Genomic DNA, 24,508 nt, shown 5'->3' with positions numbered 1-24,508 from the left:
CGCGTTTTTATGTGGCATACTGTGGCATGTCTATCAAAGAATATCAAAGCAATGAAGAGTAATTAGGAAACATTGGAACTGGGTAGTGGATATTGTGGGTACTTTTCATTTGTATTTATACCCCTTCGAGATCCATTGATCACTGAAAGGCTGCGATCCTGGGGTGTCGGAGGGGCACAGTGCCCCCCCCCCACACTTTTTGAAGCACTGAAAAGGTGCCCTTTTTATGCAACAAAAATGCCCCTCACGAACGTGCTTCTTGCCTCTTTCTCCTGAGAAGGACCCGTTTTATGCGTGAGCAAGTGCCCCCTTGCCTTCTTTAAAGTGCCCTTTTTTACCCAAGAAAAGTGCCCCTCACGAACGTGTTCTGTGCCCCTTTCATACCCGAGAAGGACCCGTTTTATGTGTTAACGAGTGTCTCTTTGAAACAAGAAAACAATATTCTCATTTTTGTAACTTATGTTACTACTTATGAAGGAAACAACTTGTAAGAATAATCCTACCCGCCTTAATAAAGTTTCACGAGAAATGTGAGTGGGGTAGATAATCAAAACCAAGAAAAAAGATAGAAGCAAAGAGAGAAGGGTGAAATATGAAATTGTTTTCTGTTAAAACCTATCACAAAATTGGATTTTCGTTATGAAAATGTCAAATATTTTGCTCGCTCGCAGCTTCTTATATATTTTTTACGTGATATGACATATCTAGCCCCCCCCCCCCCCACTCTTTCATCTTCGCTCCGCCGCCCCTGCCAATGACCCACTAAAACGAAACATATTTAGTGTCTTTGCGTGCAGGGGGATTAGGGATCTTCCGATAGAAATACCCCCTACCACCCCCTCCCCCATATTCCTATCCACCCTCTCACAAGCAATTCTCTATGTTTGTCGTGTTACGCGATAATTTGCACAAAATGTGGACTTTAGTCGTTAAGTCGTTTATTAAGTAAGTAGCCTTGCAATCAAGTTTAGTTTGTATAACCAAGATCTTTGTAAAATGCATGAATCATAACCTGACCTAAATGCACAGAGAAGAGGATAACACAATGTCTGAACTACATGTAAGATCGTGATTTCGTCTCACCGATAATAATGATTGCACATTCCCTCATGTGAGAGGAAAAAGGTATTGAAGGGTCAAGTTCTACTCCTTTATAAAGATTGTGATTGGATATTTGAACATCGGCAAGTTAGGAGAAAAAACAAATCTACTTCATCTGGTTGTATGACAAGTATAATCGGTGATTATACGAGACCAAGGATCTGAAGGAGGTTTACGACACACGGGTAACATAATAACGTACATGATATCAATTTAATGTATTTTCGTCTTATGAAAAAAAAATCACGTGTTAATTTCCTTGCATGCTCTTAAACATTAGTCAATCGATTGAATTATTTTGCCTCCGACGAAGATTCTGCTAGGATCGAAAGCTTAGGCCCCTTTTTGACTTTCTGAATTCTTAAATAGTTAGACTAATATCGCATGGTTGATACTATTGTGAAATTTGCATGTTGTTCCTCTGAAAATGAAAGAAATATGATAAAAATACAGATAACAAATCATATATCAAACACGAATAACCAATGAAATTACACAAATCAACCGAGTCACACAATACTTTACCTTGTTCTGGTATATTTTTGAAATAAATTATCATCATTTAAATTTTCATTATGTCTATCAATCCTAAAGGATTGGGCTTACTATATAAGAAAGTTGTACTTGGGGTTTAATGATATTGTGCTGCCTCTTCCTGATAATTACATGTACCAAATATGAATTTCGGTTTCTTTTTCTGTTTCGGACTAAAATATACAGCACTAATCATGCTATAGGTAGAATTCTCTCTTTAAAAATCTGTACTATTTCATTACAAGGAGAATACTATCAGATAATTCAGGAACTATGTGAATCATATTGAGGTTTATAACTTATTATATCCTTCCAATACTTGTTTTACCCACAAATCAAAACCTACACCATTGCGACACTGTAAAGAGGAGTAAATATATCCGAAATCAGGTCTGATATACTATAGTATTCAAAATTTTTCCAAAACTAAGCAACAGCTTCACTCACTTAACTTCCCTTGGCTATATACGTGTCACTAGTATCCAGACAATGTCCCGGTGACTTTCTGAATTTTAGTCAACGAAGGTAACTTGACAATCTATCAGTCTTTGAGAGAAGTATTGCGCTTTCCCTTAAAAATAGAAATTGATTTTCGGACAATAATTGATGTATCATGTACTTGAAGGTAGTTCATTTGAATCTATCAGGTTCCATCCCTTTTTTGTTGGAGCAAACAATGAGTGACAAATCTTCTTCATAACCAAACTATTACCCATGATTCCGATTTTTTTTTACAAAACATCATCAACGTAATGTAGATCGACTGTGTAGGTGATACAACTCCATTCTGCACTAAGCATGCTGAGGCACTGGCGGATCCAGGGGGAGGGGGCACAGCCGCCCCTCCTCCCCCTTTGAGAGGCACAATTAAAATTTGTAATGTAAAAATGCCGGTAAAACAGAAGTGTGCCAACCCGCCTTTTGAAAGTGAAGACCTCTTTTTTTTTTGCTTGTCAAATTTTCTCCTCGGGAAAATGTGCCCCCCCCCTTTAAAAAAATCGTGGATCCGCCCCTGTGCTGAGGAGTACACCTGAGCAATTTGTGCGCTATGAACTTTACAACATTCTCAATATTTCTGGTCATTTATACGAAGGAGTAATAACTTCTTATAAAGATACGTTTCCACTACACACATACCCAAAGACACAATACTTGCCGATAAACGGGTCAACCAAACAGTAAGACAATTTAAGTCATTGTTATCAGCACTCATTGCCCCACTTTTGCCGTTTTTTATTCGATATAGCTTCCCTAACATGATTTAAAAATATTAATAGTTTTCTTCATCCCCTCTACCTTCGGTTTTATTATATTTATTTCCTTGCGCGTTTCCCCAATTTCACAGTTTACAAATTAAGCACCGTTTGTGAATGTGTAATAGACAGTGCAAGTACACAACGTTTACTCAGTGGAAGTGAGGATACAACTTAATACATCCTAATCACAGACTTCCGAAATGTTATCTTAATTGGTTTCGTACTAATTTTATTTCAAGCTCTACCCCGTGCTGATACTCTGCCAGTGGCGTACTTTAGCATCCACTTCGCAGACGCTTTCTGCAACGTTTAGAGTCTATTGAAAATGCCTGTCAAATCAAATGGACATATTAGAGGTCATTGTCGAAAGTTTGTGGACCGGGACAGCACCACAAAATTGCAAATATGCCGTTTGTCCAGAGTCCAGTATTTTGATTCGCCGATTTTCGACAAAGGCTGATTGTTTATGAAGGATTTTTGACATAAGATTCTCTGCGTTATAGAAAGCGTCCGCGAATCAATTTCGCGTCAAGCCGACTGATGGTGTGAACCTGTCAATATATTACCCAAGATCGGGAAACAGGTTCTCGGTGTCACTCCCTCATTCTGCTTAACTCCTCTATCAACTCATGGCCCTTTTTGCTTGTCGAAAATTGTCAGGCCAAAATCACGTCTCTTTAAAAATGTCACCGAAACAATCTAAAAATGAACAATATGATTAATTCAAAGACCAGCACGTGACTAACAATGATGGAAATACATGTATGACTTGTGACTGCGTGTCATGTGGTCGATGAGATGGACAGACAGGAGGTCATTGATCTATCGAGGTCTGCCCCCCCCCCCCTTATTACTGCACAACAAATAAGGAAACCATGGGTGGGGAAAAAGGTAACAAAACGAAAAAAACGCAAATACTTTTCGAAGAAAAGGTTTGGCAAATTATTTTAGAACTATATGCCTCCACGTATATTTATGGAGACATCGTAGCTCAGTCGGTAAGAGCGCCTGTTTCGGATAAGATCGTAGATCTCGACGTGAGGGGTTCGAGTCGCGCTCACGCCGAAACAGTGCAGGTGTGAATGCAGTTCGAAAACTCTCCGTCCATCAGAAAGGACGCAAATATTGGTCCCGAATATAAGATAACCACAACCTATGCACGTTATAACCAATGCACTATTCGTAAAAGAGTAGGGTGTTCAAGTCAATTTGGACGTTCAATTGCTATAATAATCAATACAATGATTGGGCATTAACGGAAAGTCAAAACAGATTAAAAAAAACCCAAACATTTCTGCTGCATGCTTGAATTCTGATACCAAAATTAATTTCAAAGTCCCGACTTGTTCATTTTGTTGCATATTTATTTTCAGCCTCCGAAGTGAGCCTCTACACCGTGCACATATTACAAACCAGTTAATTCTATCATAATCATGACTATTTCGTATGTCTATTACTATTGACTACGATGATTGATTGTCTTACCAAAGGGCAAATCATGCGCAATGAATGGAAAATTCGCTATATTAAGTATACAAAAACGATTTACAGAGATTCTCAATTCAAATATGAATCGCTTGACACCACAAAAGGGTGCAAATTAAATACAAATACCTCCTGTTTGCTAGAATATTCAGCGACATTAGTAAATAAAGGGGCTGGGAGAACTACAAAATTCCTAGACTCATTTCGAAGTACAAAATGTTTTTCTAATTTTTCCGTAATTTTGATTGCAGTCACTGCTATCCATCCTTGTCGTCGAGTAACCAGTGTGAACGACGACGATGGCGTTCATTACGACGAAGAATGCGGTGCTTTTTTTCGCCGTCCTCGAGAATTTCTTTCACTCCGCGATCATCTTCGGATGGCCGTCACTCGTCTACGTGCTCAAAGACCTCGGTTATTATAGCAACCTATGCCCACCTCGAGAAAACAATACAACGACCACCGTGTCGGGGTTGCCGTCGATGTCACCCATCACAATTATTTCGACATCGATGACGACTGCGCGTCTTGATGATTCGGTGGATGAAGGCGTGGTCGAATGCGATGCCCAGGATGCTAGACTGTTACTAATCTACACCATATCATCGAGTATATTACCATGCAGTATGCTGTTTTCGGGCATTCTATTCGAGAAAGGAGGGACACTCATCATCCGCCTCATATTTAGGTTGGTATAGGCCTAATCATCATTTTTATATGACTATATCATTATTAAAGTTTGGTGCCACATATATTTCACCCATACAATATTTCGCCCATAGGGCTTCTCAGGATAATGATATAAAATAAAGCTATATATCCCATTCTCATGTGGTCATGCCGTTATGGTCTTCATCTCCTGACGGGTTCCTAAAACAAAAACATTTTATTCACTGAATTGCCAAGGTTATTTCAGTCTTATTGTTTCGACTCTACGCTACTATTTAAATAATTATCCTTCGTGTTATTTGACGTCTGTTGTAGTGTATCGCTCTTCGTAGCGTACCTGTGTGTAGCGGCCAGCTCCCCGTCTGTTCCCGATCTTCTATTCCCGGGCACCATCCTCATGGCAGTGACTGGAATCTTTATAACCATCTCTACGTTTGAGGTATGCTACAAAGGGTGGTGTTCTGATAACTGAACCTAGGTTTGAGCCTAGTCTAAACTAGAATTTTAAACCAGACTTCTATGGAATGCATGGCTTCATAATATTCCATATTCATGACAATTATTGATTAAAGTTCATAATATTTTTGTATTTTTCTGTTCTTCCTATTTCACAACTCAGTTATTTTCGACATTTCTTGCGGCAGGATAAAAATAATGTTTACTTGGTGAATGAGTCAACAACTGGCACTCCATAAAAGTGTGGTCTAATTAAGTTAACCCAAATTTAATTCAACCATGGCTATCAGAATAACACCCAATAGGTTTATATCCATTTGGTTTTACAAGCAGATGGCCTAATCGACTAACGGCATCATCCCCAGCATGTTCTATAATCAAATTGATCTAAATTTATGTTTTGGTCCAACCGTCACTTGGTCCGATGCTTGATTTGACTTTTATTTAGTCTAAACTTTTCAAAATTTCGTCTGCCTATCATTTCTCACTTTTTCAAATGTAAATTTTGGTTCATAAGCAGATCATCTACTCTAAATTCATTTCATTTCATTTATTGTTTTTTTGCAACATTTTTCATAACAAAAATGCCAATGATTTCAAATGAATCCAGATCAGCCGTGAATAGTGACCATCCAAATATTAGATTTAGATTTAGTGTATTAGTAGCAGTAGTAGTAGTAGTAGTAGTAGTAGTAGTAGTAGTAGTAGTAGTAGTAGTAGTAGTAGAAGTAGTAGTAGTAGCTTAAATTGTTATTGTTATTTTTGTTAATGATAGTGTGATGAAGATGATGATGACGATGATGGTGATGGTAATAATGTTGAAGATGATGATGATGAAGATGATGATGGTGATGATGATGGTGATGATGATGATGATGATGACGACGACGACGATGATGATGACGATGATGAACGAAGACATTGTCGAATGCGGCCCGGGGTATTAGACTCTTAATAATCTACACAAGATATGAAGTTTTCAAATTTCATAACAATTATTCTCTAAGTTTGATTAGTCGTTTGATTCTTCTCATTGTATTCGCATAAGTTTTCTGTCGGGTGATTTCTAAAGATCATCAAATTTGTTGCATAGTGATTTCAAAAGAGAAATACCCTTGTTTCATGAAAGTGCCATAGAACCATTTTCATCAGTATTTACTGGTATTTCTTCCTCTTAGGTATCGAATCTATTTCCTAAATACAAGTCGACAGTGATTGGTCTCATCGTTGGGTCATGTGATTCTAGCGCATGCGTGTTACTCTTTATCAAGGTAAATGTGTGATTTGTAGATCATTTTCACTGACGAAACAATCATATAGCAATTTTACTATTTTCTTCAAAGGCCTTTTAAGGATATTGATCTTTCCGATTTGGACAATTCACTATAGTCGCCTGTAAAAGCAAATTAATGTGCACACTAATCGCCCTTCATTACTTCGAACGTACACGTAGTATTTAGGCCTGCGTGTATGGCATCATCAGGAAACGTGATGATCTGTTATTAGTGTTTCACCCATCGTTGGCAAACTGGCGATGGTACTTTCACTTTTCAAATCTATTATCCTGAAAAGAGAAAAAATCCCGAAAACATTCATAAGAGCTACAATATACCTACATTAGTTAATATTTTGTATAATACACAGTAAATGCAACTAAAAGTTTTAGAAGAACATAAATGAAATGTTCTATACCTGCTTCTGCAGTAATGCACCAGGACCTGGACTACTTTTACTTCCTCTCTTGATTGCAAATTACTATGTAAGTGCTTTACTTTATATGTCCTCTGATCCTTTATTGAATATCTAAACAAAGCGATACAAAATCAAAACAATCCTTATTACCATGTAGAAAAAGTTTAACGAACCAAAAAAATAATATTTGATATCACGAATTCTAGTTGTTGGTTTTCTTTGATTTCTTTTGTAGGTGTTATACGATGCCGGTGTGTCGATGAGGGCGTCCTTCCTCGCTTTAGCTATCTCAACCCTCTTCTTCACGGTTAACACTCTCCTCCTCCCTCGAAACCACATTCCTTGGCCACTCCCTGAGGACTATCAACTTCGAACCGGATGTTGCTACAAGAACAAGGATAGAAACCCAGAGAAGCCCATCCAAAACTCAGATCATCACATGAATGAGTTGAAGTCGGCAACAGAGATGAAAGAAAACAATAATAAACACGTGACTGTTGACGGTGATGAAATGTCACCGGAATGTTATTCTAATTTAAATGAGAACAATATTAATTCTTCAGATGATCAACACGAGAGGAAAGAAGGCGGGAAAGCAAGTTTAGCGAAGGATAATGGTGTTTATGAGAAGCATGATGACATGGTTTTATGGCATGATAATGCAGGATATGAACATGAAGGTAGAACAGTATATTCACAATGATTATGATCAGTTCGATTAATGTATTCAAATCCGTCAACTTTTTCAAAGAAAGTATTCATGGAAAGCCATGAAGATTTAAAGGATAATTGGAATGAGTCCGAGAGGATGAAATCATGTAGCAGTAATATTAGGCCGGAGAGATAATTACTGAAAGTATGAAATTCAGAGAGCTGTCCTAAGACGAGTATCTGTATAAATTTGAAGTTTATTTGAAGTTAACTAAAACAGAAAATAATGATGATGAAGGTTTGACTAAAAACCACTTAAGGAATAAGAGACTTAAGTTTTTTGTAAAAATATTTTATGACGTCATACTGGGTCAGCATGCAGCCCGCGATGACTGTGTAGTTATAGGAGTGTTTATGATTCTGGCGAAATAGTAAGTGCATATTGTATCATTCATATCACCTGGCGATGGCGCCAGGGAAATTTGATAGGAGGGTAGGACTGTTGGACGTTGATGTCAGATTTGAACATTTACTAATTGAGGTATTATGTTTAACATGGCACAACACCTGTCTTATTTGTGTTTCTCCATTCTTCCTTTCTTACCCCTTTGTTATTTTTTTCTGCTCCTCAACCCCTCTCGTTTTCACTACTGTACTTCAAAAAATATTAGGAGTGGCCGCCACCTGTCTCCCAGTGGCCTCTGATGTCGAGAGCTGCTTTTATCCTTTGTTGGATTTCAAACCTTCAATAATATGCTGCTCTGGCCAGTGTTGTCCTCTTACAATCACAATATTCACAAAATAATCATGAATCTCAATCTACTCCTTTTTTCCTTGTTTCGTATGAAACGCAAGATGGGTACGTCACCCAAATTCCCGAAACAGATAATAAAGGCTCTTTTCAGGGCCTCAGCAATGGGACCAGCGTCGACCTTTCCAAGGCGGCTCGGCGAGCGACCAGGGACAAGCTAACCGAAGACCAGCGACTCGAAGATTACCCGACTACCTGGTCGATCCTGAAGTCGCCCATGTTTCTCCTGATGACGTTCTGGACGATCGTGGTCCAGGGCGAGATCTTCTTCGTCATAGGGATCATGAACCCGTGGTTGACATTCCTCGCTGATGGCGACACTGAAACAGGTTTGTGTCACTCATGTATTTGCCATGGTTTTCTTGTAGCCCTTTCCCACGAACGCAGATGCCTGATAAAGCATAATAGAAGCAATGACGTCATAAACATTTTTTTTCAATTATGTTTTCATTTTTGCGTTGCATTTAGCCACCATGAACATATTAGTGTCAAATTTGGTAAGTAGAGATGTGTCATTTATTAATACTTAAATGCACAAATAAGTAATCACGTTGCCCTTTATAGTTAACATATTCTTTCAAGCAATTTGCTTATAATATAATTACCGTATAGGGTAAGGTCATGTAAATCTACAAGATCTCAATTAATAAGAATAAATCGACTTTTATTTATTACAATAAAAACAGAATAAAAAAAACTATGCGTCTCATTCATGATAACTTTCTATCCCCTATCAAATTAACCAGGTACGCCCCTACGTTAAAGTAACCGTCATCATAGTGATGCTAACATGCTGGGCAGAATTTGAGGGGCACGAATTGGGTTCGACATTTATGGTTTTTATTTATATAAATCAATAATAATAAAAATAATTATAATGATAACAATCATTATGATAATAACAATATAGATTTATATAGCACATACACTATTCTACTGAGCTGTATAGGATTCCCAGAAATCTGTTTAATATAGAATTTAAAACCATTTTAAAGTCATCGAGATCGTCAAGATATCACGTTAGAAGAGATTTTGTTTATTCCTCCTATTTGCATATTAAGTTTGTAGGTAACATTTCTTAACGATAACTTTTTTAACCATCGTAATTATAAAATATATACATATATAATAATATTATTTTCTCTCCTCATTTCACCATAGTAAGTTTTTATACAAACATCTTAGCCATAACCACCATAGGAAGTCTGATCGGGTCGCCAATTATGGGATACGTCTTTGACAGACGAAAGGAACTTTCTGAAAAATCACCGAAGAAAGGTAAATATATTTTGGTTTAAACTGGAGGCCAACTTATTATCAGTACTACAAATTGAGCTTCTGGAATTTTTAATAGTTACTCCATTTTTTTTTTCAACTATAGGCCTATAGAGCCTGTAAGTCCAGAGTATATACCCAAAGTATAAAATCATAGGGAATAGTTTGAATGTTTATACCTCAGAAGTATACCTCCCCTATCGCTTTCTAGGCAGTAATAGAATAGCTTTAATCATAATGTATTTTAGTGGTCACAGCATTTTTTGTACCCCTTTTTCGGCTAGAACATGGACATCGACCCTCCCCCCCCCGCCCATACATAAATCTTCTCCCATTAAAAATTTAGTCTATTGCAAATACTATCATGAAGCTTGGAATAGGTTTATAAATATAGAAGCAGAGATAACATTTTAGAGCATTATTCGGCTTGGTAAATTTTTGGGAGTTTTAATAATGACACACTTTTGCAACATGCGAGCAATAAGCCTGTATGCATTAGATGGAATTCTAAATCCTAGAATATCAATATTCAAAGAGATTACCATGAAAAAATACTTTAGATACGACACCAATTTATATTCAAAATGATTTATACCAATGTCTTATGTTGCTTCAGTAGCATAAGAACGAGTCAAGACATCTGACACAGTATATAATGGACTGGTCTTAACATCATCATTTACAGTATCTCTACAAAAACTGTAATAACATGTACACAACTTTTAACAAGTCAAATTACGTATTTGATAATCGGGGTTTTACCTGATATAGCTTAAAGTAATACACGCAATTTACCAAATTAGCATAACATGTGTTAAATGTGTAGACCTGGTATTTCGAAAGCATCATAATCAGTAGTCTTTGGTGGTAGAAAAAAGCTATATCAGACTAATCGATATAACATAAAGACTAAAATAAACATGGCTTTTCTTTATAATCTTGAAAGTCTTACATTACATCATTATTACATTTTTTTGCATTTTTCAGTTTACTACTAAACAGCAGAACATTCTTAAATCGCATTATAAATTGTGTATATGCCTTCTTGATACAGATGATACCAAAGGACCTTACGCTGATCTGCGAGATAGCTGGTTACCGGTGGCATTATCTTCCGTAACAGCTATAGCTATGTCTGGTTTGATGATGGTCCCAATCCTCCCTGTTCAATTTGGTACTTTCATCTTACTCACAGCCGTCAGGGCTATGTTTTATTCTGCCTCTGCTGCCATCGTGCCTATAACGTGAGTTCAAAGCCTATATTATTTCGTAAAGAATCAATTATGTGAATTTTATTGGATTGTTCTTCCAAATTCAACCACAAAGGAGTCATTTTCATTTATAATCAGACCAAATTTAGTCATTACTTCTTCGTGGATATTTTTTTTTGCTTCAGCTCATTCTTTTCAGTACCCAGGGAATTGTTAATTGTTTGAATTAAAGAAAACACGATGGAATAACTTATATCATGTCAGAGAGCCCATTTTCTCCTGACAATCCCATTTCATCACATGCCCTGATGATACTAGAAAAGTTATACAGCGCGTCCCCCCAAAAATGTCCCTCTGATATGCGGCTAAATTACTTCAAAAAAATTAATATTATTCACAATGAAATGTATGGAACTAGGAAGCTCATCTCATGTTCTAACTCCTATAAAAATTTCATTGGTCTCGCTTCAGTGGTTTTGAATACACAGTCTATTATGTAACAGTGGTGTTTTTCAGCCATTAATTGAACATTAATTTGAGAATACTACCACATTTTCGAATTAATTCAGTCCTATGTCAGAGGGACATTTTTGGGGGGACGCGCTGTATATCATATGTTATTTTCTGTATAGCATCTTTTACCCAAACCTGTGTTTAATTATGTTTGTACACTAGTATATTTTATTTGACAGTGAATTCTATCTCTGAAAATGAATAATCTTCCATTTCTTTCCATAATGTACATTCTGTCAGGGATCACTTTAAATGAGCCGTTATTTTATTCTTTTGTTTGTAATCTGACATATTGTATTATATTTCTTTTCCAATGTGGGACTTGTGGGTAATAAATTATATTGGATTTCTTTGGTTTAGTTAGTCAAAATCTATGGAATAATTTTGCAATATCTATGATTGCTGTTAACTGCTGTTATTTCGTGGTTTCTGCAGTTTTCCAATGCAATTTTATCCGACCGTGTTTGGGACTGCAAATTTCATCGCTGGTTTGATGTCTCTCACCCAATATCCACTCTTCATTGTCATCCAGGAATCGCTTAACGGGGATCCTAGATGGGTAAGATGGTACTTTGGTCATTGACAGGGAACTCCACACTGACATTAAGTTTGACTTTATGCAAGAGAAAATAGTTAAACCCATCAATAATAACATTTTGAACATCCATTGCAATAAAGTGTTGTTTTTATCTATTTCATTCATTTAAAATATATTCACCCGGGGGACACGAGGGAGCTGGGTTTTTTTTCTCATTTTTTTAGTATCAATAGGGCCATAATTATGTGCATAAAACAATATGAGCAATACAATATATACGAATTATGCATGCTATTTCCGTTTTACAATTGAAAATGTAATCTGCGCTCTAAACACTGAGTATACATATACAACAAGCATGACAGTCATAAAAGTACCTTTTGTGCAATGAAGGGGCATTTCATATGAACTTTGCTGTATAAAAGTCAACATTTAATGAAATGAATCTATATTTGCATATGGTAATCACTGCAAGCTATATCACAGACACCTTTTCTAAAACGAAATGCACAATCACAATTTGTTGAAACTAAAAAGTTGATTTTATTCACATGTGAATTGCCTTTGGACAACATTATAAACACTATGATCTAATTGTAAAAGATCATCCGCATCAATCGATAATTCATTAAATGGATTTATTTATTGGATCAATCAAATTACTTGCACCCGCAATTATTTACAATTTACTTTGTAGGTATGCACGTCAATTCCAAATCCGGTTTAAAATACATTATAAAAACAAGGTGAAGTTGCAGTGCATTTACTGAATAGTAAATGATTCGAGCTCTGCGATTTTCAGGAGGGTTTTATTGCCCCTCACCTCCATGCTGTATACGTATTCTATCACAATATAAAATGCGTTTTATTATTATTATAAGCGGGGGTGCTGAGAAGCACCGTGTGTTATTCTACAAAGGCAACACCCCCTGGAATTGGGATGTGGCAAAATGGAGAAATATAACCCAAATGACCTGCATTAACTTTTTTTGTTGTGTGTACTTGTCAACTTTCTCGGGCCCAAAATGACCTTCAGTTTGTAGTGATTTTTTTTTTGCTTGTCAAATTTAGATCAGCGCCCCCTGTAAATATCGTTCCAGGGCCTTGCGCCCAAGACGCTCACATTCATTCGTGTATAGTAACAGTATTTAACATGAAACAATAAACGTTGCTAGAACTTACATTTAAAAAAAAGTTACACAGAACACTGATGACCTATGAATTGACTTTGAAGAAAATTATAACAAAACATAAAATTTGAAAAGAAAAGAAAACACATTCTTATTGTCTGTGCAGATTCCATATTGACACCTAAAAAAAGTATACAGAATGTCTTTGGCAAATTAATATTACAATCATGAATTTTGCACCTTTACATATATAATTCATTTTTATATACATTTTAATCATCTCTGAATTTTCAAACAGGTAATCTTTGGGATGATGCTTGCCAACGTCGTTGCTTTGATATATCCTCTCTACATCTACATCTACGGTAAAAACCACGAGAAGCAATACCTTGAGACAAGACGAGAAATGCCAACTTCAAACGGTTTTTGATGCTCGACACACAAAAAAGATGAATTTGATGACATACCTTAATCTCACTGCTGTCAGGGATCTAATTTAGAAGTGGAAAATGTAACGTTTAATGATGAAAGATTAAATTTAGGACAAACCAACTTTAAACACTAAGTTAAATCCTCTTTGTAAGTTTGAAAGCAAAGCCAATCCCCAATCGATTTAGCAATCTTATGATCGGATACATGATTCGGTGCGTGACTATAAAAGCTTGAAATCAATGACAATATCGATTACATTATTCCTTTAATAATAATCAATCTAAAATTGATGATTTTACTCGTTATAAAATTAAGACTTGATAATCAAGACAAGATTAACGTAAAATCATGTTATTGTGACTAGGTTTACATATATTTTGGTCATTGATTGATTCATCATGATCATAAAAAGTGACACTATAGTTTAAGAATGGGCGGCGCCATCTTTTCCCTGCATGACATTTGAGAAATCAAAAAATGAAAGTTTGCAATCAAACTTAAACCAAGCTAAATATTCGCACTCATCTTTAAAAAGTAAATATGGAACCATTCAGTGCCAATGTATACTTACATTACTTTTGTTCCTTTAAACACATTTTTCACTTACTGTTAGTTGTTACTTGCTTGTTGCATCATTCCTCCATGGTTGCAGTAATCACGAAATGCAGCTCATTGCTTGGAAGCTATACCGGGGTTTAAAGTCATGTTGTGTGTAAATGGAGGTTGCGAAGTCCAGGGTAATTGGTTGATCTAACCTTGGTCGCATACATTCGTAATTCCGAAGCTTCGTTATTCCGAAGGTTCGGATATTCCGAAGGTTCGTTATTCCGAAGGTTCGTATTTCCGAAGGTTCGTAATTCCGAAGGTTCGTTAGTCCGAAAACGAAATGAGGTTCGTTAGTCCGAAAACGAAGTGAGGTTCGTAATTCCGAAGGTTCGTTAATCCGAAAACGAAATGAGGTTCGTTAGTCCGAAAACTAATGATTAACGAACCTTATTTCGTTTTCGGACTAACGAACCTTCGGAACAACGAACCTTATTTCGTTTTCGGATTGACGAACCTTCGGAACATCGAACCTTATTTCGTTTTCGGATTATCGAACCTTCGGAATAACGAACCTTCGGAATAACGCCACAAATGTTCGGATTAACGAGATTAACGAGCCCTTTTACGTCTCGGATTAACGAACATCGAGGTATATGCAATGTACGTGTTTCGGAATTACGAACCGTCGGAATAAAGAACCTTCGGAATTACGAACCTTCGGGATTACGAAGTGTAACCAACTTTGGTTGATCCATACAAGAAAAATGAGCATGTAACGGTGCAAGTACACACATGCATTTAAGTATATTTACTTACATCATTGCTGATAGATAGTGCAACCTTTCTGAGTATATTTTTTTACGAAAATCACATGTGCTGGCAACCAATAGGCCTTGATTGATTTTTTTTTTTCAAATCTATTTCTGCTAAATATTTAAGATTAGCGGCTATTGTTTTGAAGAGGCTGAGTAAATTAACCTTGAAGAGAAAAAGTGATATGTATTTTAGGTTCCATAAAGCAAGTTAACGTCAAAATACCATGATATTGTCCTTTATGTAAACATTTCGTGCATTATTAAATCACAAAGAATAAAATTTATATATTTTTATAAACTGCATGAATGCCTAAATAAAATCTAAGATTATGCAAAACGATGTAGGCTCATAAAATAATCATGTTTCGGACATTAATATTGTTGAAAATGATGATAATGATGATAATTATCATGGTGATGGTGATTATGATGATGGTGGTGGTGGATGTGTGGCGAAGGTCGTTCTGGTGGGTGGTGGTCGATGATGATGATGAAAAATGAAAGAGATGAATGAAAGAAACCAGAAGAAGAATGGTGATTGATATTTTCCGATATTATATATATTTCTGATATTATGATTTCGTCTTTACTGGAGTCGGCTGGTGGAGTAGTGATAATTCAAACCATTCAAAGTTGAAAAATGAAGGAAAGAAAAAAAGGTTAAAACGGGGATCGGGGAGAGAATACAGAGTGGAAAGATAGAGAGAGAGAGAGAGGGGGAGAGAGAAAGATAGTGATTGAAATAAAATGTTGAGTGGTATATAAAGAAGTCGTTTTTATATATTCATTTTTGTTTTCATTTCCAATCATAAATATTTTAACTATTTTTTTAATATGAACATTTTTTCCAGAATATTAACTATTTACACATTTTTGGTGAAAACTGAAGGAAACTGAAGTGACTCTACGTGGTCAATGACCATCAACTGACATTGCGAGAGAAAGAACGCTTATAATGCTAGGTGTAATCGAGCCTGCGTAATAGCATTGATTAACATAATATTTTCTACATATACATCAATTTATATGGAATAAAAGAATCTATATTTTCAAGAAAGATGAGGGAAAACAATGGAAAATCCAATCGAGAATGCACGCCATAATAAATTGCGTGCGGGTCCTAAGTCAGGGATACCATGCTCATACGGCGTAAACGTAGGGTTTCCATCACTTTTCGTCCTGCTCATAAAACCAATTGCATTTTGTCTGAAGATAGTGTCACGTATAACAATAAGACGGAGTGCGGTAGCTTCCGCTTTTCCACAGAAATGTTGAAGTGGACTTGCAGTGTTATCCGACTTACACTACAGTCATACGCCAGCTCCATTCTTACTGTTTTGAAGTGTTTCATTTTCAATGAATAATTTTTTTTGACAAAATGTACGCAAAAGGCAATTCCAATGTCCAGTAACTTGGCATGGATATAATTATAGCACCAATCTGTACAAAATGTCTATTTTCTTCAAAAAGCACATCGAATCTCGCTATCCATCATGACTACGGCAAAACCGAACAAAATCCACATGATCAGGAATGCTATGAAACCTGCAACGTACTATAGATATCATCACCTTCCTAAATATCGGCATGGTTCCTGCGTAGATAAAAGGGTTGATGCAGCTATGGACCATAAAGAGGAGGTGTCCCCATGGAACCACGGGATCGCTGGTAGGTACGATGACGCAGATCCCGAACGGTAGGAAACAAATGAAGAAACAAATCACCACCAAGGAAAGACGTTTTGTGACGTTGATGTGGTGGCGCGAAATCTTCGGCGAACTTCTCGAATCAACAGCAGGAGCAGGGGTTTTTGAAGACTTTTCAGGATTGGATGATGCCGAAATTTCTAGATTAATCTCGCTTAATTCGTTCACTGGTGCTCGATTCTCAACCCGAGATGTCGCCATTGACCCTTCTCTGTTACCAAGTAGATCTCCACTAAGCCTGATGGGAAGTTGCGATTCCTTTTGTCTTTTGGCAACATTTGTTTCTGCTAGCTCATGGTCCACTGAAATGTCCTGGTTAGTTGCTTCTCCTACATTGCTGATAGGCATATTCCGAAGTGTAGATCGAGTGGTGTATCCAGCAGTGATCGAGTTCTCTGAAGTTGATCTTGATCCAGACAGGTCTACGCTCTTCTGTTGACCCCGAGAGTCTGTCCAACTGCTGTCCACACCCATACAGGTACAAGTAAGGCAGGAAGTCCTAACGTCTCTCGAGTCGTCAGTCAACATTCTTCCCATTGCTTTACTGTGGCGCGAAACGAATTGGTAGACAAGTATGTAGATGATGACGATGGCAATAGCTGCTGGGATGATACAGCCTACCAAACCTATAATGCTGTAAAAAAGGGAGTTTGACAAGGTGGTGTCCTGAAGGCACGTCTTGTAGTTTTCTGAATATCCCCATTTCGCGAGCCCTGCCATTGATGGAATTATGACAAGCAACAATGGGTACATCCAAGAAACTATCGCCATGCCAATGAGGTTACGACTGGAATAGATACGGTAAAATGTATGTCTAGGCTTTGTGAGGAGAGTCCACCTGTTGTGAGCGATGAGTACAAGGGTGGTGATGCTAGCTCCAAGACAGGTCAACGTCACGACTCCAGTCATTGCGCAGATCCATTCTGCGATCGGCCATCCGTCTTTGCTCACCATCGCTACAACATTGAAAGGGAGGAATATGCAGATTAGGAGGTCAGCCATGCCGAGATTGACAATTAGCCAGTTAGTGGATGACCTCAGCTTTCGACAAAGCAGGACAGCGAGTAAAACGTGGATGTTCCCTACGATGCCGACGACTGTAATGAGACAGAGAACGAATGCGATGACGATCCGCTGTGGGTAACTTTCGAACATGAAATCATTGTTACCACTTGTCGTATTAGTGGCTCCCGATTTGAGTTCATCCATGATTTCGAGCTTGAAAAAAAGTTCTGACTTCTTATACATGTCATGTACGTGACAATTAAGGTTTCAGCGAGTCTCCGGCGAGTGGTACGTTCTTATAAAAACACAAAGCTTATCATAGGTTGAAATAACAATTTAGATACTTTTTCCTTCAACGCTTCTAATTTCATAATGTTCTTGAAACTGCACGGTTGCAAAAATATGCATTATTCGACAAGATTGATGGATGTCAGCAGGTAGCAATGATTCTATTTTATTCAATGATCTTCCGTGTGTAAAATCATCGGTTTTTAAGGCCAATGGCGCATTTGTAGCACCCCGTGAGCAGGCTGTTTGTCTGTCTGATCACCATGGATGGAATTATGACCAAGAGTACCCAGAAAAGAGGCTGGCGAAAATTCCTCGAATATACTTATAAGTATTAATGTACAATACTTTATACAAATGAATCAGGCCCAGGCCATTACCAAGGTTGTGAAGAGTCCAGCCTAGAGGTAGACCTCAACTCCAACCCCCTTATCCCAAATGACGTGAATGAAGAAAGCTGAATGGTTGAAGCTTTCTAAATTAATATATTACAATCAGAAGATTAATATAGACAGAAAGCGAAACTGACGAGCAAAGTTTGAATTATTGTCATAATTGAAATGTTTGTATGAGTAGGTGAATAACTCATTGTTTAAGGTAATTGTGATACTCGAAATAGATTAATTGGTAATCAAAAAGGCAATTTGATAATGTGGATAACACTTGAATTGACAACTATGGTGAAAATGTATATCTCAAGTCCTCTCTTTTACAATAATATAATTTAATCGTTACTGCTGCTAGATATGTGGATTCTGTCAGTAATAATTGGAATGATTTATCCTTTAATTCATTTCCTTGTTGGCTATACTGAAAACAATCAATACGTCGGATGAGTGTTGATTAGTTAAACATACTGGTAAAACATATAAATATAATCCTCAAAGTGCAATAACATAATCCATCATTACTGCTACTATCTCATGCCTATGTGGATTCTGTCAGTGACAATAAACGTCATCTTCATCGTCTTAATCGTCATCGTCTTTCGTCATCATCAGCATCGTCGTCGCCGTAACCATTATTTTCATCAACATTCGTCATCTTCAACCATATAAACGCCACTATCAGTTTCATAATCATCACCATTATCGTCCTCATTATAATCATAATCATCTTTATCTTTATCACCCACAGCATAATTACAATCATAAATAGGGCATCTTTGCAATCACTTTGCAGGCGCTTTCTATAACGCTGATAATCTTTTGTGAAAAACCCTTCATAACAAAGCAGTCTTTGTCAAAAAAAAATCGGTGAATCAAAACTGCAGTGTCGTCCTAGATTCTGGACAAACGGCATATTAGCAATTTTTCGTCCTGTCCGAAACTATGTGTTGTCCCTGTCCACCAACTTTCAACATTGACCTCTAATCTGCCCGTTGTGATTCGACGGACATTTTCAATAGGTTATCAACGTTCCAAAAAGCGTCTGCGGAGTGGATTCTAAAATAGGCTAGTACCATCTTTATCGTTATGATCGTCGTCATTCACCTTCTTATTATAGGAATGGCACACAAAATTGATATAGAAGCCTGAAAATCATCCGAAGTGAGTTATTTAGTACATAAAATATGTTTTATATAGCATGAAAATAAGTTGATTAAGCCAGATTAATTCTTAAGACTCATAAGTGGCATTTTCGTTATACCACCACCATTGTGTGCATAATAATGTATTATACACTGTTGGTCATAAAGGTGGAATATTTTTTTTCACCAAATTTTCACAGCGTAATTATTACAACATGATTTGAATATGGCATTTATGGTGCATGATAACCACTTTACTTTATTATTCTGCCTTTTACACACGTTTGACAGTGATATTTTACAAGTTTATGTCCTAAGCGATGGATGTCATGAGCATAGAACAACAATGACGACAATATACAGTAAATTAAAGGATCATGAGATATTTATTTTCAATCTCTCTCAGTTTTCCAGATGACTTCTTTTTTGTGATTTAATGGACAAATTTGCATCAAACTGGAGTCATTGTTCTTATTCAGTCACTAGTATCGGGTATGTCCACCCCTGGCACGAACCAGCGCATGCAGACGTCGTGGCATGCTGTCCACTAGCTTGTTGATGACGTCAACGGGCATAGCGTCCCATTCTTCCCTCAGAGCATCTGCCAACTCCTGCAGATTTTGAGAAATGACCTCTCTGTCGTTGATGGCTCGGCCTAGGGCATCCCATGCATGCTCTATGGGGTTCATATCCGGCGAACAAGCTGGCCATGGCAACTGTACGACGCCCTCTGCCTCCAGGAATTCCCTTACCTGACCACGTTCTTTTCTCTTCTCTACCAGGTATTATTATGCATTTTACATAGTTTGATTGAAGCTTCGATATGTCCTTTCCTCTATTTCTATTTCTTTCTTTTCCTTCTATTCTTCTCTTCGTGTTGTTATTGTTGTCGCCGTTTTTGCTGTTGTTCTTCTCCTTATTATTTTTCTTCCTCATCCTTTTCTTCCGTCTCCTCCTCCTCCTCCCCTTTCTTCTTCTATTCCTCCTCCTCCTCCTTCTCCTTATTTTCTTCTTCTTCTTCGTTATATTCTTGTATATATTATCTATATATCTTATTTATTGGTAATAGTAATTTCTGATTTTTTTCTTAATTTTTTAATATGTAAATAGTATGATTTTACCATTTTATTATCTTAATTCTGCATGTCGAGGACCCCACTGGAAATAAGCTTTCGAGCTTTCGTGGGTCATCCTGTGCAAGCCTGTTGTTTTAATGCTACTGTATATATGTTATGGTGACTTGCCAAATAAAATCAATCAATCAATCTATACTGCAGCGGCCCTGTGCGGTCTAGCGCTGTCATCCTGCAGTCGGAAATTGTGCCCATACGCTCGTCTTGCATATGGAAGACAGTGGAACTCCAAGATATCCCTGTAGGCGGCGGCGTTGATGTTTCCGTCCGCAACCACCAGTGGCGTTTTCCCTCCATAATGAATGCCGGCCCATATCATCACTGAGCAGCCTCCGCCTTGAGTCGTCTCGTTGATACATTCATCGCGAAGGTTTTCCCCGGCTAATCGACGAACTCGTTGTCTCCCATCTTTTCGGTCAAGGATGAACCGGCTCTCGTCGGTGAAGACCACATGTTGCCAATGTCCTGGATGAAGCCTTCTGTGCTCCCTAGCCCAAAAGAAGACGAGCTACTCTGTGGCGAACAGACAGGCGTGGACATTTGGTCAACCGTCGTGCTCGGTAACCATGTTGGAGCAATCTGCGATTAACGGTTGACCGGGAAACGTTGATCCCATGATATCTCCTCCACAAGCGACGAAGACGGCTCTTGGGCAATTTCCGGTTTCTGTGGCTGAAATTCAACAGTTGGCGATCATCTCTTCTTGTGATCAATCTGGGACGTCCTGGAGATTTCCGTGGCCGCACATTCCCCGCCTCACGTTGACGTTTCAGGATCTTAGATACTGCACTCTGTGATATCCCTAGGACTTCTGCGATATCAGTCTGCTTGTAGCCCTCCTGTCGCAGTGCTACCACTCTCTCGCGTGTTGCTGTTGCCGTTGGACCAGGCATAGTCAAGGGAACGTCTCTATGAGGCGCCGAATGTACCATTATTATATAGAACAATTATTTGTTATATAATCATTATTTATTAAATAATAACTATTATTTATATATAATTTACATTTTATTTGTAAATAACTACTATTATATAAAATATCATTTCTAATTATTTATATATAATTCCAAGTAATACTTCATTATTTGTAAATAATAATAGTTCGACATTCCATTATTTATAAATAATGATTATTTGTTTTTCATTATTTATAAATAATGATTATTTGTTTTTCATTATTTATAAATAATGATTATTTGTTTTTCATTATTTATAAATAATGATTATTTGTTTTTCATTATTTATAAATAATGATTATTTGTTTTTCATTATTTATAAATAATGATTATTTGTTTTTCATTATTTACAAATAATGATTATTTGTTTTTCATTATTTATAAATAATGATTATTTGTTTTTCATTATTTATAAATAATTTGTTGAGTTTTCCATTATTTATAAATAATGATTATTTGTTAAATAATGAAAACGTCTACTTCATTATTTATAAATAATTTTTTCGAGTGCACCATTATTCTCATTATTTATAAATAATCATTATTTAATGTTCGAGTTTTCCATTATTTATAAATAAAGATTATTTGTTAAATAATGAAATATCTACTTCATTATTTATAAATAATAATTTTGTTTCAATATCCCATTATTTATAAATAATCATTATTTATAAACAATTTTTACAGTTTGCCATTATATACAAATAATCATTATTTATATACAAATAACCATTATTTATTAAATAATGCCATTATTTATTAAATAATGCCATTATTTATTAAATAATGCCATTATTTATTAAATAATGGAAAACTCGCTATAACATGCAAATGTGGGACCGCCCATGATATGAATATTCATGATGCGATTTCCTTTTTCGTGATTTTTCTTCACAAATTTTTGTCCATTTCCTCTTCATAATGACATTTCTTGAAGCAATTTTCTAGGGATATGGTCTGATTGTAATATTCTTCATTTTCTATATAACTTCGTCTTCGTAGAAATATCAAAAAGTGTAATTTTATACGATTTTTCCTACAGTTCACAATCCCCATAGGCGCGCGTGTACGGTAGGGACAACCGGTGAATCGACGGAGTGCTCTTCATCGAAATACTACGTTGGTTGGTCCCCGGAAGTGGCGGGCGGAATTTAGCCCGAATCCTCGATGGAAGTCGATCAAGTGCATATGAGCTGAGAGAGTGAAATATCAGTGTACTTGTACAGGCCCTTCTACTTTTTATAAATATTTCTTGTTGCTTTTTTTGTTAAGTTAATTTTTCCTGGTGTAGAGATAAGTTTCAGTTCTAATAATGCACTTCAAATACATTTTGGAGTGTCTGTTTGAGGCGTTTGGGGCGATTTCACCCTGGCCCCAAAATGCTCGCAACGACAATACGGGGGCATGATGACCCCTAATTTTTTAAAAACTTATTTTTCTATTGAAAATTATCACAAAATTCACCAAAAGTGTGCACGAAAGCCTTCGTATTTCACTTTTAAAACTCCGAAAAGTGCCCAAATGACAAGCTTGGTCGCTTCGCTGTGTCGCTTTCAACTTGAGAACGTTTACGCGTCTGCTCCCCCCCCCCCCCTCCTCCGAAAGAAATTCTGTATACGGCCATGCTCTAAAGAGCCTGGCACATTGATTTATGTATACTTTCATTTTCATTATTTTTATCTCATTATCAACATGGCCTTACGCATAATTTTTTCCAGGGGGGCCGGGGCCGGAGCATGACGCGCGTAAACTTTCTCAAAAAAATCTTGAAAGCGAGACAGCCACGGGACCAAGCCCAAATGACAAGCTTTGTCGCTTCGCTGTCTCGCTTTCAACTTGAGAACGTTTACACGCGTCTGCCCCCACCCCCCGAAAGAAATTCTGTGAACAGCCATGCTCAAAAGAGCATATGGCACATTGATTTATATGTACTTTTCATTTTCATTATTTTTATCACATTATCATCATGGCCTTACACAGAATTTTTACCGGGGGGGGGGGGGGGGGGGGCAGCTAGGACGCGCGTAAAGTTTCTCAAAAAAATCTTGAAAGCGAGACAGCGACGCGACCAAGCTCAAATGACAAGCTTGGTCGCTTCGCTTTCTCAAGATTTTTATGAGAAAGTTTACGCGCGTCCTGCTCCCCCCACCCCCCCCCCCCCGGAAAAAATTCTGCGTAAGGCCATGATGATAATGAGATAAAAATAATGAAAATGAAGTATACATAAATCAATGTGCCAGGCTCTTTAGAGCATGGCCGTATACAGAATTTCTTTCGGAGGAGGGGGGGGGGGGGGGGAAGCAGACGCGTAAACGTTCTCAAGTTGAAAGCGACACAGCGAAGCGACCAAGCTTGTCATTTGGGCACTTTTTGGAGTTTTAAAAGTGAAATACGAAGGCTTTCGTGCACACTTTTGGTGAATTTTGTGATAATTTTCAATAGAAAAATAAGTTTTTAAAAAATTAGGGGTCATCATGCCCCCGTATTGTCGTTGCGAGCATTTTGGGGCCAGGGTGAAATCGCCCCAAACGTCTCAAACAGACACTCCAAAATGTATTTGAAGTGCATTATTAGAACTGAAACTTATCTCTACACCAGGAAAAATTAACTTAACAAAAAAAGCAACAAGAAATATTTATAAAAAGTAGAAGGGCCTGTACAAGTACACTGATATTTCACTCTCTCAGCTCATATGCACTTGATCGACTTCCATCGAGGATTCGGGCTAAATTCCGCCCGCCACTTCCGGGGACCAACCAACGTAGTATTTCGAT

General features: G+C 37.2%; 2 protein-coding genes across 4 annotated transcripts; one reads left to right on the top strand and one right to left on the bottom strand.

Moving 5' to 3' along the window:
* Positions 1-978: 978 nt before the first annotated feature.
* Positions 979-15,467, top strand: LOC129272349 (equilibrative nucleobase transporter 1-like). 3 transcript variants are annotated; one of them, XM_064115644.1, is made up of 10 exons: positions 979-1,299; positions 4,628-5,064; positions 5,361-5,484; positions 6,680-6,772; positions 7,429-7,873; positions 8,700-8,984; positions 9,817-9,933; positions 10,985-11,174; positions 12,090-12,213; positions 13,621-15,467. In XM_064115644.1, exons 2-10 carry the CDS (start codon positions 4,676-4,678, stop codon positions 13,750-13,752), a joined length of 1,899 nt encoding a protein of 632 aa, XP_063971714.1. In that variant the 5' UTR covers positions 979-1,299; positions 4,628-4,675; the 3' UTR covers positions 13,753-15,467. The 3 variants fall into 3 exon arrangements, with proteins under 3 accessions (XP_063971714.1, XP_063971715.1, XP_063971716.1); XM_064115645.1 differs by having other exon boundaries at positions 1,005-1,125; XM_064115646.1 differs by having other exon boundaries at positions 1,024-1,286.
* Positions 15,468-16,599: 1,132 nt separating this feature from the next.
* LOC129280641 (G-protein coupled receptor 84-like) lies at positions 16,600-18,030 on the bottom strand. Its single transcript, XM_054916666.2, has one exon. The coding sequence runs from the start codon at positions 18,028-18,030 to the stop codon at positions 16,600-16,602; it is 1,431 nt and encodes a 476-aa protein (XP_054772641.2).
* Between the last annotated feature and the right edge of the window lie 6,478 nt (positions 18,031-24,508).

Source organism: Lytechinus pictus, chromosome 2, assembly GCF_037042905.1.
Source record: "Lytechinus pictus isolate F3 Inbred chromosome 2, Lp3.0, whole genome shotgun sequence".
Lineage (NCBI taxonomy): Eukaryota > Metazoa > Echinodermata > Echinoidea > Temnopleuroida > Toxopneustidae > Lytechinus > Lytechinus pictus.
Note: the sequence above shows the minus strand (reverse complement) of the source record. Positions and strands in the feature narration are given on the sequence as shown.